The 15398-nt window shown below is 34.6% G+C and overlaps 1 protein-coding gene across 1 annotated transcript in view; it reads right to left on the bottom strand.

The window, feature by feature from the left end:
- LOC135128550 (proteoglycan Cow) overlaps window positions 1–14538 on the bottom strand; it is a 317893-nt gene extending 303355 nt beyond the window's left edge. Inside the window, exon 1 of the mRNA XM_064055422.1 lies at window positions 14224–14538. Within this exon, the coding sequence (XP_063911492.1) occupies window positions 14224–14523 (300 nt within the window). The 5' untranslated portion in view covers window positions 14524–14538. The remainder of the gene's footprint in view (window positions 1–14223) is intronic.
- Between the last annotated feature and the right edge of the window lie 860 nt (window positions 14539–15398).

The following is a 15398-nucleotide window of genomic DNA, read 5'->3' as shown; positions in this document are numbered from 1 at the left end:
GATGTTGTGATGTAAGTTACCAAGTACTATTTTAGATCTAGTTAGATGTGTACTGTTATCCAACGCAACAAAAAGAAACTGTAAATCGAATGAGTTCAAAAAGGTTTAAAAAAAAAAACGATACAAATTTTGATATTATACGAGAATTTTTCCAAAAATTTGAAATGGACGTTACTTTTTCATATTAAGACCATCTGCTCCGTTGCAGTCTGAATTCCGTAACATTTATCCGAAAATGACAGTCATTAAAATCAGTAAGTTCAGGAAAATTTCATCAACGAAAAAAGGCTCCAACTTGAGCTAGAAACCAATTTTCTTGTTAAAATCAAAACTATAATGTTGATCCCACATTCGGAAAAAGACATTTCTTGGGTTGGTTTTGGTGATTTGGCAGCTATACTTTTGCGTAGGTGATCAATATCTCAGAAACTGTCCGTTGTAGCACGTTTAATCAAGTTTTCTTAGTTTATAAATAAGCTACAAGAACGAAAACACCGGGGAAGAGTTCAAACTGAAGATCAAAATCAGTTGCGTGTAATCAAACTTCTAAAGTGAGGTCTTGTTATGTGAGTTGTAATACGCCTATATCGTCTCAAATTCAGAAAAATGGATACTTTAGACCAGTTTCTTCTTTTTTAAGGTTGCAGACGTCGAATAGGCACAAATACACCGCAAAAACGTCCAAATTTGAATTACAAAGCAGTTTCCTATGAACTATTTAGCAACGAGATCGGTGCCTTCTGAGTCCTCTTTCTACATTAAGTGTAGCCTACTATGTAAGTTTTATAAAATAACATACTTCTGTACTTGTGGTTTATGAAACCGCGTTGAGGCATTTCATATTTTCAAAAAAAAAAAATCAAATTTGTTACCCAAGAGTTTGTGCCAAAACAAATTCAGCCGAAAAGTGGGTCGTAAGTTACCAAAGTTTTTGATTTAAAAAAATAGCTTAGATTTGATATACCCTGATAGATGAAACCAGGCTTCATTCCTAAAAATGTTCATGGTTTGATTGTTCCCTGTTTGATTCAACTAGTTACAGTCAATCTCTTTTCATAATTAGGTAATTTAAAAGTTCTTGAGACCCTTGCATTTTGTAGGAAAACAAGATCAAGATCAGGTCCTTTTAAATAATTTTCTAACAAGCTGAATATGACAGATCAACTTGCTGCGAAAGCCTTCTTATTAAAGATGTACGCGGGTTATCATCCTGTTGGACATTTTCAACAACCTCAGGAGTCCGTTTTGTTAATACGCGATTTCCTCTTAATGCTGTCGGTCTCACGAAATAATTTTGTCAATAACTGAGTGCCTTTAAACAATTAGCTGCAAAAACAACACCACTGGCTGACCATTACGGAAATATGACTCAAGCATGAATTTCTTATGATCTTCGAAGAACATTTTTCTCGAGATGAAAGTTCTGCTTTGATTCCAAAACACACCTGGATAGTTTTGATTTTCTCAAATAAAGATGTAGCCTTAAAAAATACTGATTTTTGGCGAAAATTGGAGAAGAAATAAGCGACACGAATTTGCGAAAATGAAAATATAGAATAACTTACGTAGTAAAGCCGCAAGATTATATGCAATCAATCACAACACATGTTGTATGTTCTAAGAGACGACCTACGTAATATGGTGACATAAGCTCGAGCTTTTTTTGGTGCAACTGTTTGACCGTTCACCTGATTTTCCGCACTCCGCGCCGGACTAAATTTGTATCCTTTGGTACTTTACTAGATATTTATTGCTCTGCTTAAGATCGGCGGTACAACTTATTGGTAATATATATTAGCAATTAGATTGAATTTTATTTTATCAAGGGCTCGAATCTGCGCTTAAAAAAACTTCAAAGTGACTCCGTTTTCTTTTTGATCGCTCATTTTATTGGACGAAGAGTGGATTTTATGTTGATAAATAGTAATCTAAACAAAAAATATAGAACTAGCCCCACTCACCCCCATTTTTCAATTTCATCGGCTTATTTTTACTTTCCGAGCGTAAGATAAGTAAGATCTCGACGTTTCATGGCCCCTACAGTACGAAAAAAGTAGTATCCTGTTTCTGTCTGTGTGTCAGTCTGTATCCACTTTTATTAGACACGTAATTTCCGAAACTACTGAACCAATTGTTGTCAAATTTTGTATGTAGGTATATTAGGAATATGTACATGGTTAAATGCTAACCAAAATTTTGCTAATCATTCCCGCCAACAATTTGATGACGTCATTTCAAAGAATTCTATGTATATTTGATTTAATTGCTCTACAAAAATATAGTCCTATAAGCGTGGTGTACGAATTCGCTTTGAGTTTTTCCCTAACCGTCAAAAATTTTTGCAAAAACATAATGCAGGGTAGAATAACAGTTTACCATTAGCGTAAGGCATTCCGGTCGTGGTCTAGTGGTTATGAGTCAGGAAAGCGACCGGACGTCTCGCGTTCGATTCCAAATTTGGCCTTTCGTTTTTTTTTCTGGCACTGCGTATTATCTATGTTTCTGACGTCATAACAAATTTTCATTGATGAAATTATCCCACTTTCTCGAAAAGGTGAGAATACCCCCCTCTTTATTTCAAATTGTAAAATTTCCTCGGGGGCGCCAAAAGTCTTTTTTATTGTGAAATCTTCTCGGGGATCCCAATTGTCATTTTTAAAACTGTAAAACCTTCTCGGGGGCGGCAAATGTCTTTTTTTTAAGTGTGAAACCTTCTCGGGGTCCCACTCCCACCTGTCTTTTTTTAAAATGTGAAACCTTCTTGAGTGCGCCAAATGTAACTTTTTTAAGAAAGTGAAACCTTCTCAGGGATCCTACTGTCTTTTTAAAAAATGTAAAACCTTCTCGGGGGCTTCAAATGTATTTCTTTAATGTGAAACCTCTTCAGGGGTCCCAACTGTCTTTTTTAAAAATGTAAAACCTTCTCGGGGGCCCCAAATGTCTGTTTTTTAATGTGAAACCTTCTCGGGGGTCCCAACGGTCTATTTTACAAATGAAAAACCTTCTTTGAGGCGCCAAATGTCTTTTCTAAGACTGTGAAACCTTCTCTGGGATCCCACTTGTCTTTTTTTAATGTGAAACCCTCTCGGGGGTCCCATCTGTCGTTTCTGAAAATGTAAAACCTTCTCGGGGGCTACAAATGTATTTGTTTTTAATGTGAAACCTTCTCGGTGGTCCCAACTGTCTTTTTTAAATATTTAAAACCTTCTCAGGTGTCCCGACGGTCTATTTTAAAAATGTAAAACTTTCTCTGAGGCGACAAATGTCTTTTTTTTAATTGTGAAACCTTCCCGGGGGTCCCAACTGGCTTTTTAAAAATGTAAAACCTTCTCGGGGGCCCCAAATGTCTGTTTTTTAATGTGAAACCTTCTCGGGGGTCCCAACGGTCTATTTTAAAAATGTAAAACCTTCTTTGAGGCGCCAAAGGTCTTTTCTAAGACTGTGAAACCTTCTCTGGGGTCCCACTTGTCTTTTTTTTTAATGTGAAACCCTCTCGGGGGTCCCATCTGTCGTTTCTGAAAATGTAAAACCTTCTCGCGGGCTACAAATGTATTTGTTTTTAATGTGAAACCTTCTCGGTGGTCCCAACTGTCTTTTTTAAATATTTAAAACCTTCTCAGGTGTCCCGACGATCTATTTTAAAAATGTAAAACTTTCTCGGAGGCGACAAATGTCTTTTTTTTTAATTGTGAAACCTTCCCGGGGTCCCACTCCCACCTGTCTTTTTTTAAAAAGTAAAACCTTCTCGGGTACGCCAAATGTCTCTTTTTTAAGAAAGTGAAACCTTCTTAGGGATCCTACTGCCTTTTTAAAAAATGTAAAACCTTCTCGGGGGCGCCAAATGTCTTTTTCAAGAATGTGAAACCTTCTCGGGGTTCCCAACTGTATTTTTTTTTAATCTACAAACTTTTCGGGGGGCCCAAATATCTTTTTTTATGTGAAACCTTCTCGAGGGTCCCAACGGTCTATTTTAAAAATGTAAAACCTTCTCTGAGGTGCCAAATGTATTGTTTTTAATGTGAAACCTTCTCAGGGGTCCCAACTGTCTTTTTTAAAAATATAAATCCTTCTCGGGGGCTCCAAATGTATTTTTTTTTTATGTGAAACCTTCTCGGTGGTCCCAACTGTCTTTTTTAAAAATGTATAACCTTCTCGATGGCGCCAAATCTCTTCTTTTTAAGAATGTGAAACCATCTCGGGGGTTCCAACTTTTTTAAAGAAGGCGAAACCTCGGAAATCGCAAGTGTCTTTTTTTAAGAATATGAAATCTTCTCGGGATTCCCAACTGTCTTTTTTTAAGAAGGTGAAACCTTTTTTTTATTACACTGTGACTAATACCTTCTACATATATTGTGTTGACTCAATGAGGTTATCACGAAAAATAAAATTACGCAAAATCAAATTTTATCATTTTTCACAGAAGCAGGTGTTTGTTGGACTGTACTTCAAAAGCGAGGAAAGTTCTGTCCAAATAAGTTTAGACCGATTTTTTTACTGTGAGATAAAGATGGAATATTATTTTGTCAAGTGGTCGAACCTAGGCTCAAAAAAACTGCTACTGGAGGGGAAACAAAAATTATGTAAAATGACATAGGGCATAATGCAAGATATAATGAAATTCTTCGCTAGAAAAATAATTATCATCACGTTAAATTAGAGATAATTAAGATGGAAAGTAAAAGCGCATAAATAAAATAAATAAAAATAAAGTCTTCAGTAAAGAGTTGGTAGGACTTCAGGAGTAACTTCATTAGGAAAAGAAACTAGTCTATAACAGATTATTATAAAATATTAAAGTACTCCTTACTTAACTTTACTATCCGTGGTTTAAAACGGTGCTCATAAACCAAATTAAGAAATTATATAAAAACTGAATCCATTGAATAACCGAATCGATAACAAGAGCTTAAAAACTGAAAACAACATCACCTCTCTTCGAAACCTATAAGTCACAACCTTTTGAGCATGCTATTTGGACATTCATATAACTATCACTTTTACATTCGTTGCGTGAGGTAAACGGCCTCTTCCAAAAGAAATATTGATTAACCATACAACCACATATGTTTTAATTGGCCGATTCCGCTGATTCATGAATAGATATAGCTAACTACGTTCAAAAATAAAGCACGAAGTTGGTTCGGTGAAATTGTTAAGACTTTCCAGGCACGACTAACAAGCAGATTAGATTTATGGAGAATGCATCCAATCCAGGAATTGTTATCTTCAGTTTTTAATATCTAATTCGAATTGAAGAACTGTTTTGACGTGTCTCATTATTAAAAAAAAAACTTGAAGAGAAGAAGGCGAAGACAAAATAAAAACTGACACAGAAGTTCCAAGAGAAAAAAACAGTGTTGACATTGCGTAGGAAGCTGATTGTCCAAGTGATATCGATTGTCGAGGAACAACTGTTAACTTTCACGATCGATATCTTATATAGTAACGATTCTCTTAACAATTATTGCTGCGGTAAATAACAAGTACGTCTACCTGTAGTGGTTTATAAAACATTTTTTCCACTGTCGTTGTCTGTCAAAAAGGGTAGTATCTAAATCAGGAGCTTTGAAAGTGTTTCAAATCGTTAGTTGAAGAAGTAATTCATTCGTGGTAAATACTTTTACCTTGAACTAGTTTTTATATAACAAAAAATAAATAAATTGTGAGTATCTTCTGAATTTGGGTTATAACATCACTACCGTTGGGGGAATAAAAGTTTTACTGATGATCGATTTGATTTAATTATTTGATGAACATTAAACTGGAACTCAACACGTGACATTTTGACTCCCACTAACTCTCAAAGGGAGCTTCAGCCTCCACGATTCCAAAGCCAATTATGGGGTATCTGACATTTTTTTGTACAAAATTTGTTAACTAAAATGTCGATGTGGGACAGAGCTTAATTTCATGAAAAATTGAGTACAATACAAAGAAGAGTTAAAAGCGCTATATGATTACCACCCACGGGATATTATATTTAATTTTGCAATATTTTATCTTACATCAAAAATCGATTGTCATTAATTTCTTTGTTAACATAAATTATTAGATCACTGCGAAACAAACACACATTCTGTAAATAACACTTTTGGAGACTTTTTCAGATCTTTTATTATATTTAATGATCCAATATTTTCCCACAAAATTTGTCATTCCAATAATCGAGTATCTGTTGCGAGGAATATTCCGAAAAACAACAGCTACAAGTTAATGTGCATGGCAAATTTTGCAGAAAATATTAGATCACGTGTTACATTCGGTGTAATTCCTATTTGCTCTTTGATTAATAATTGGCGTACACAGACTGAGCTATAAACAGGTAATTGCGAATAAGTTGACATTTCGAATTGGCTAACATTTTCTAAATTCATCTGAATAAATAAATCAAACAGATATTTGCCGGTACAATTTTGCGATGAAATTTTGCGTTTGCCTTTAAACAAAAAACTTAAAACGATTTTTACAAAGGAAAGAGATTAATTGACTGAGCAAATATCTATTTGTGGCAGTCACCATGACGCCAACATTCCCTTCAGGTTTAACTTGCTAATTTGTCCTACTGAACATATATAATAGTAATAATACCTTTACGTAATCAAAATAAACCAACAGAGGCGTTCTGCGACCTGCCAATTAATCTAGACCTACATTTAAGACCGACCTTCAGTTTGATTTAATAGAACATAAATAAAATCGTAATTCGGCGGATACTTTCCACAATAGAATCTAGAGTATGTCCTAATAGATCACGTAAAAATAGATAAAAAAGTTGTTAAAATTTCGCTCACACACTAATTATATAATGTGGTAATCAATAATAACATGTGTCACAGTGATATAAGAACACTCGGCAGACTTGTCTCTGTCGAACAATATTTTTAAAAGCAAACATAAAATTTTTCAAAATAATTGGAAACGTGGTATTACAGTCTCTATGTGTTCCGGTCCAATTCTTTCTCAATGCACTGTACAAACCAACCAAATTAACAAACGCTCCAATTTAAAACGGCGCGCTCCAAAAATTAAAACCTGAAAATAATTTCAGCTGGACGAAAGTTTAATAAATGCAGTAAAAAGTTTAAAAAACTTAACAAACGCTGCTGATTATACATTAATGGTCAATTAAATCCAGAAAAGCGCAGTACAAGCTCTGTTCGCATTAGTGTGTAATTAAACGAAACCTGGTTCTTGGGCTGCATCCAAAAGCGCAACGCCATAAAGATTTCTCATCAAGAAGGAAAAAAGTCACCCGAAAATAATTATCCTAGCATTACCAATCAGTTTTCGCTTTCAGTGCTTTCAGAACTGCCACTTCAGCAGATACCAAAATTTTCCGCCTATAATTGCTGACATTATAAGGTCGGGTAAACTCCTAGACCGAGACTCCCTCCCGGCTCATGATACCGTTCTGTGCATAAAAAACGCGCATCGGGGGTGGGACGTGATAAGTGGCGGCTGGAATTTTTCAGACTAGGGTGGCGGCGAGGTGCGAACAAAGCGAAATGGAATAAATGTATAGTGGCGAATGAAGTGTCCGTCTTCGGGTTTATGTTATTGATAAGAGGCTACGAATTATTTATGTCCTCGAGATATAAGATTGTAATAAAGTTTTATAGGTGGCGGTGATGTATTTGATAAGCGCAATCTCTCTTTTCAGGGCGTGGATGGGGTTTGATGTATGTGTTTCGCTCGGGCAAAGTCCACCCTCGGTGTCTTGGCTAATGCCGGCTTTGGGCGAGCTAGGAAACGGATAAAAGTGACGTGTATTCACGTATGTATAGAATTCTGGGCTGGACGGTCCTCCGAGATTGGATGTTCGGAAAGACAAATACCGGTTATAATGTTCCAGAGGAAAACGGGGTTTTAAAACAGCGAGAAGGGACGGAGTGTGCACTTGTTTATGTTATACGAGTATTGTGTCAGTATTTACAAAGTTGTAAGTTTAAAGTTTGACGTTATGCTGTTTATGAATTTGCGTCAAACTGGGGAAATTTATTATCACGCAGGGTAAGATGATGTATCTTGGAAAGTATAGTTTCGTAACTTCGTAAAGCCGATTTTTCATGTTTTCAATCAACAATGGAGTAGAGTGTCTTTTACTTTTACTGCGTAAAGGAGTTTGATTCGTTGTCCTGGAATAATAACTTTTACACATTCCGGGGTGACTGCTTGAGTAGTGCGATTTTGCACTGAAAATAAAGTGAATCAAAGTTGGCGTTGCCTATCAAACATCTCACAGTCAACTCTAAATAGTTTTATTTTTTGACGCGTTCTGTTGTTCATCCGAAATTACCGTAAATACTGCGTTTTATATGATTAGCATCAATGAGAACAGCAGGTCTGTATTTAAAGTAAGTAAAATTTCGTAACTGATTTAGAAAGTAATTTTATAACCATTTATGAAATTTAGGCTAGCACTGTAAATTTAGAGTATTTACACTGGCATCCGGAAACCAGTGCTATTTAGCGTAAAATTCACTCTTGTACCACGTGAATAGTGAAAATTAACATTATAAACAAACAATGGTAGACACTACTCTGGATTTTTCTGCTCGTGTTTTTCAATTAGAAGTATTGTGAGAAGCAGACAAAAAATTAACAAATCCTTGTTTACAAACACGTGTTTAATTCAACGGTGCACGGTAATACCGAAAAACATTGATTTTCCCAAACACGTCCCTCGCACGTCTACAGTCTGTCCTTGTTTAAACGGGGAATCTCAAACATGGACGCGAGACCTTTGTATACAGTGTGTCCCTAGTGTTTAAACAAATTTTCGATACACGAGCCTTGGAAAGTTTTACAAATGTAACCTAGAAAGATGTACCTTTATAATAAACAAATAATAGAGTTATAGTTTAGAAAAAAATAATCAGGATATTTCAATATTAATAAGTCTACGGTTTATGGTGACTGCTCCAATTATTTTTAATAATATTTTACTCAGTTAAATGTGTATAAGTGAATTAAGCAAAATGAAAATTATACACCTACAGGCAAGCCAAAAAAACAGGAATTCAGTTTTTACATGTTGTAAATCAGTCTTTTCGTTTTAGTGAGTCAGAGACGTTACAATTTTATAGCAATAATTAAAATTGAATGATAAATGAATGATATTCCGCCTATTCCCCCATGCCTTCGATTTTGTGAGTTTTTATTAACAGTGACGCAAAGCCATAGTTACATCGTGAAAAAATCACCAAAAACACAATTCCACTGGCGCAAAATTGAAAATAGAAGCGAGTGGTTTTATTAAATGATACTTAATCAAAATCCCTTTTAGTCCCATTTAAAAAAAATTTAAACAAAACCAAAAATTACTGAATTTCACTTTGTGCTGAGAAATTTGGTGCTAACTTTTAGTATATACGTTTCGATCATCTATAATATATTACATAATTATAAATCGAAATTAATTTAAGAAATTCCAGTAATTCCAACCGTTTCTATTAGAATTCCAACCGTGAATGCCATCAATTCTAAAGGAATTCCTGGAAATCTGATACGATAGTTCCAATGTGAACAATTTTAACTACATATTTCGGAGTTACATTTATAAGTGTCTAATAAATTAAACAAAGGAGATCATTTTTCTTGACCAATTGAACAATATTTTCTCAAAAAGTATGGCAGTTTGTAGAATTTTCGAAATACCAAAATAACGGGAAAAATAAATAGAAAATATATTTGGAGCAGGCCTTGAAATTATAATCTGCCGTTTATTTACAACAGGGTAATTATTTTTGGTGCCTAAGTAGGCAACCAAATATACTTTAGTACGTATATGGTTTCATCATTACTGTCTTCAATGCACTCGCGTTGACAGGTAATTGACTTTTGACTTGACGGTATTTTCTAGATCTACAAAATCAATTCTATCAAAACTATTGTGTGAGTTTTACTGTTTACGACTTTTTACCCTCACATCTATTACCTATATGTATTACGTTCAAATGATTTTCTGCAAAGAGTTCAACACTGTCAATGGTTTCTAAATAATCTAGATCTGGATAACCATCTCGAAAAAAACTTTCATCTTAGTGGCTATGTAACCTCACATAACACAAGAATGTGGTCTTCAGAAAATTCACACTTTTTCTTTAAATCCCCCCTATATTCCCAGAAATTTGGCGGTTTTTTTTTTGGGCTGAGATTACCCAACGTAGATTATTGGTCCGGTTTTTTATGACGAAGAACTTCTTAGTGTTTCAACAATAAAATAAATGATGTTTTCAGGAAACATAAATACTGCAGGATTTTTTTAAATTAATTGGACGATGATGAATTAATTTATGAACTCTTTCAGCAGGATGGTACTACTGCTCATACAACTGGAGCTACAACAGATTTTTTGGCTGAACTGGCCCCCACATGAAAAATTAAATTTATGCAGCTGGTGTTTTATTTTCGGATAAATTTAAAGGAATCTGGTATTTTGTTTGTTTGTGAACCTGAAAAAATCTTTTGAGCTTTTAGTGTTGAGCCCATGAGATTTCTTTTGTAAATTATTTAAAAGAATTTTGGGGGACTTTGGTGTTCTAATTTTGGAAAATTCTGATCTGACCTGTTTTTAAATAACTTTGGGACCCCTTTTTCTTCTTTTTTTTGAAAAATTTAACACAAATTTGAGGTTCTAGGTATTCCTGTTTGGAAAGAATTTGAAAGTGCTTTGGGGCGTCTAGTGTCTTTTCACATAATAATTTAATTAAATTTCTTAGAGTATGCGTCATTTGCTAAAATCAGTCTTACATTAACAGGTACTAGAACCGCCCACCCACCCGCTCTTTTTTTAGAATGTATGTCATTTGCCAAAATCAGTTTTATCTTAGCAGGTACTAACCCCGCCCACCCACCCTCTCTTTTCTTAGAGGGTTTATCATCTGCCAAAATCAGTCTTATCTTAGGGACGTATTCTTATCTTTTCTTTTGCTTTATTTAACACTATTTTATTGTTAAATGTCATTTTCAATTACCGCCAGTTTTTGACGTGACTCTTTCTACACTTTAAAAAAGCTGTAAACAAATGAACTTTGACCACCTACTCCCAATATTTTTTACTGTATACCTGTTATATCAAAAAGTCTATTTATATAGCCTCTCATTTGTTTTGACATTTTAAACAGTTCCTAACCTTACAAACTTACTTATAATTCCTGAAAAAAGTCCGAAAATACATATTTTTTTTACATTAATCCGATCAAAAAATTGATGATGTTTTGTAAACTAAATGCCATTTGAAATCTGACTCCTTTCAAATTTTGGAAAGACAACAACAGTGAGTGAGTAAATCATGAATTCAAATTTAGATATTGATCCCCTTCAAACTGTTGATGACGTCATCTCAAAGAAGTTAGACCGTATGAACAAGGAAGTTATGCTTAGATGACTGTATTTCCTATTTATTGCTCACATTCCACTCTATTTCTATAAAGCTACACTGTATTCAAATTGTAGGTCATTATAACAATAAATTATCTAAATAATCTTTATTAACCCTAATGCTCCTAATACAGATAGAAAATTCCATATTATTAACACTCATTTTTATGTTTAAAAATTTTGTGTGGATAAAATTTTCTTTTTACTCCGTGGGAGTGTATATTGGGTGTTGAATTAAAAAAGTCATCAAGTTGGCGTTGCTTTTTCGATAGAAGAAAAAGTAGAGCAAAACGCATGTGTTTCATTAATTCACACTGTTCTATATAATTGGCATTTCCGCGTTGTCAGCTATCATGAATTAAATTTGAGGTTAATTATGGACATACTTCACAATGTTTACAAAAAATCAAAGCCAACTTGACGACTTTTTTAATTGAACACCCGTTATGTAAATACCTCATTAGAAATGTCAAATTTGTCAGTGGATAAAAATGGGGGTTCTTTTTTTTTCATAAATATAATGGAAAACAAAGAAAAATAAAGGAAAGAAATTATGAACTTGAAATATGACAAAACCAGAGACTTTAAGATGGCGTTTTATATGCTATAGAGTATGTTATCAGAACCATGTGGTAAATGGCAAAACAAAAGAATTACAACGCCAACCAGAAAAAAGAAAAAACAGAGTTCAAGTGCTCTAATAAAAACAACATTATAGAAATGACAAAATTATGGAACTTCGATGAGCCAGAAAGTTTATAAAAACGATTTTTTGATTTCGTATCTTTTGAGCTGTGCATTGTATCACGGATTATTTTAAACATGAAAAAACAATTAATTTTGGTAAATAAAAGAAATATTCGTCAAATTATTTAATAAACTCATGGACAAAAGAAACACAAATCTAACAACATATGGTCTATTTCTAACCCCAAATCCGTTTTGGAAAAACGATAGCTCTAAAGGCTGGTACAAGAACGTACCACTTGGTATAAAAAAAATAATTTCAAAATGGACCCAAAATTCGGTAAGGCTCATTTCAATCAGGCAGGTGCCACAAATCAATAATTATCTAAAGCTAGAGTGTGTCCAGGAACTTATAAAAATTACAGGACATACAAAACCTTCTTCAATTGGCCCTTACCTCCGAGTTGATTCTACACATCACGAAAATTTAATATCAAATTTAAGATACCATCAGTACCTCAAAATAATATTTCAACATTTCCTTCCAGTTTTGAATTTTGTATTTTCACACCGGTTTTCATGAAATTATCTAATTGAATTACACTGGAACATTTGTGTAAATACTTGTGTAATTACAGTCGAACATTTATGATTAATTTTATTCACCCAACACTGTAAAAGTGTATAATTAGAAAAAATGATTATAAGATTTACTGCATAGCCGCTAAGTTTGTTTACAAAACGAGGACATAAATATTCATTAGAGTATTAACCAAGACTAGAACATCAAATGCTTCTAACTTTGAAATTTATTCTTAACTGGCGACACAAACCGCGGTAAAGTAACCACCTAGTCGTAGTACTTAGAGTTTCCATTACAAATTTACACAATCTTGGCTCAAAAAACTAGTATTAATAATAATAATATACGACATAATTTTCCAAAAAGTCTCCAAAATTCTAGTATGTGCAGATTAGTTTTAAATCTGCCAAAAATTTTCACTCACCCCCATAAGCATGACATCTTTGTGGTGAATGTTTTGGTAAACTATAGTTCAGTGTAAAAATATACTGTGTAAATACGACTCATTAACCTTAATAACGCAGATAATTTCACATAATAACACCACTTTTATAATTAAAAGTCGTGTTAATAAAAATGCATTTTTACAACTTCATGAGAACATTATGTACCTAACATTTACGATTACTTATAATAAGATTTACTAGATAGCCGCTCAGTTTGTTTATAAAACGCGTACATAAATATTCATTAGAGTATTAATCAAAACTAGCATCAAATGCTTCTAACTTTGGTTTTATTGCAAAAACCGCGAAACCAAAGTGGTAAAGCACCACACTAGTGATAAGTACTTGCACAGTCTTGACCCAAAAAACCAATATCAATAGTAGAGTGTTATAATATGATTCTAAATTCTAAAAGAATTAAACAAAATGACATGTCCAATAAATTTGGAAAATTCCAGTATTTGTAGACCAGTCTTAAATCTGTCATAATTTGTATAATTTTTAAAGTAATTTTCTTAATACAATGGAATTACATAGTGATTTGCCTCGAACACACTACACTATTTATGTTTGGTAAAATAGGGAGCAATTTTATATTTTAATCTATTCCATTAGAATGCCACTTGCCGCCAACTTCCAGCGCTCAATAACGTAAAGTCACCCTATAGTTTTGTTTGATTTCAATAAAATGGTTAATTTTAAGTGTGACATCCATGTATGTTTATTTAGAATTGATTTTGTTGACAACAGTAATTTAAAAAATATTGTTAATGTTTGTTTATAACCTGATCAGAGCCAAGCCAAGTGTATGTAAAATATTAATTAAAATAAATGAAAACAGGACGCAGAAATCGTTCGTGAAAAAACGTTCCCGAAATCGAATATCGCACTGACCCATCGTGTGGGTATGGAGATGGAAGTCGCCCGGCACGCAATAAATAGGATACGGTCATTAGCGTTCGTCCTCGCCGGGAATGTGGGTAACGAAAGTGCAATCGTGAGCCGATCACACTTGCGTCCGTTTTGGGCAATAATGGTCTGGCGATGGTAGAACCTGCTCGACAGGTAAAGAATCGAGCGGAACGCTGGGCACCTGTTCCATTGTGGCGCACAAAGGCGGCTTACCTCTTCGGCGAACTCGAAGTCCCCGTCGAACTTCCTCTTCCTCTTGGCGTCGGCCGAGCAGGCGACGGCCGCCGCGACGGCCAGGATCAGGATCACTCGCATGGGCGCGTCTCCCGCGAAAGCGCGACGTTCGAACGAATCGGCGACTTTTCGTCCCTCGGTATGGGTTACAGGATGGCTCACTTTGTGCACCGGTGACCGCTCAAACGAACTCTTGCTCACTGAGTATGGACGACCAGCCGCGCCAGACCACGACCACTTTTTGATTATATTCGATTTCAGTGGCCGTCTCTTTTCCATCGGAGATTGCGCGGCGCCACACAAGAAAAGCTTTCTTGTGCAGGATGGCGTGGTGGGGAAACTCCGAATACCAAATCAATGCCCAATGCAGTGAATGTAGACGCGGAATGGGACCGCTTTTACGCCCATTTCGGGCTACCACGCCGAAAAATCACAAAGATGGGCATTTTTGGGGGGCACGCCTACCGCGGGACGGATTCATTAGCACGTGTGAGGGAATTAGCGCTAGGTTAAAATGCGACTTCGATACGGCTAAAGCTTCAGTAAAAAAACATTTTTACAGAATTTTGTAACAATTGTTTACATTTACGTAAATCCCGCGGTATTAATTATTGTAATTTATAAATAAAAATTCAGCAGTGGCGTAGAGTGGATTTCATAAACCCGACAGCCACTTGTCTAACGAGGACCCCTCATAAAATTATGTTAAAGGGTAATCTCTCAGATAACACAAACTGAATAAAAACCTGATAATTACTTGATAACAATTTTTTGCTTGAATAAAAAAAGTCCATTAACTGAAAGATTAATTACTGTGTGTACCTTTGTGATAAACCATTTTCTAAATAGACGTTTATAATTGGTTTTATTTAAGGTAGTATTTATCTAAACTCTTTACGTTCGTTCAGTTACGAAACGTTTATTTGCAATGAGTTTTCGATGTCCTGCACGTTCCTGGGAATTAATTGTATTGAGTAAAGTCGCCGTATGTGGAACAACGTTTTTGTTTAAATACAAAAGAAATATAAAAAAAAGATTTAAACTTAGTTTTCTGCACGTGGTATATTGCAACTATTGATATTGATATTCCGCAATTTAAATTCATATATATTTCAAGATATAGATTATTTAACAGGAAAATCGGCAAGGAAATA

This window comes from Zophobas morio, unplaced genomic scaffold (genome assembly GCF_036711695.1).
Source record: "Zophobas morio isolate AGI-343-1 ecotype UQ-CSIRO unplaced genomic scaffold, CSIRO_AGI_Zmor_V1 ptg000014l, whole genome shotgun sequence".
NCBI classification, from domain to species: domain Eukaryota; kingdom Metazoa; phylum Arthropoda; class Insecta; order Coleoptera; family Tenebrionidae; genus Zophobas; species Zophobas morio.
The sequence above is the reverse complement of the archived record's forward strand: the minus strand, read 5'-3'. Positions and strand labels throughout refer to the sequence as shown.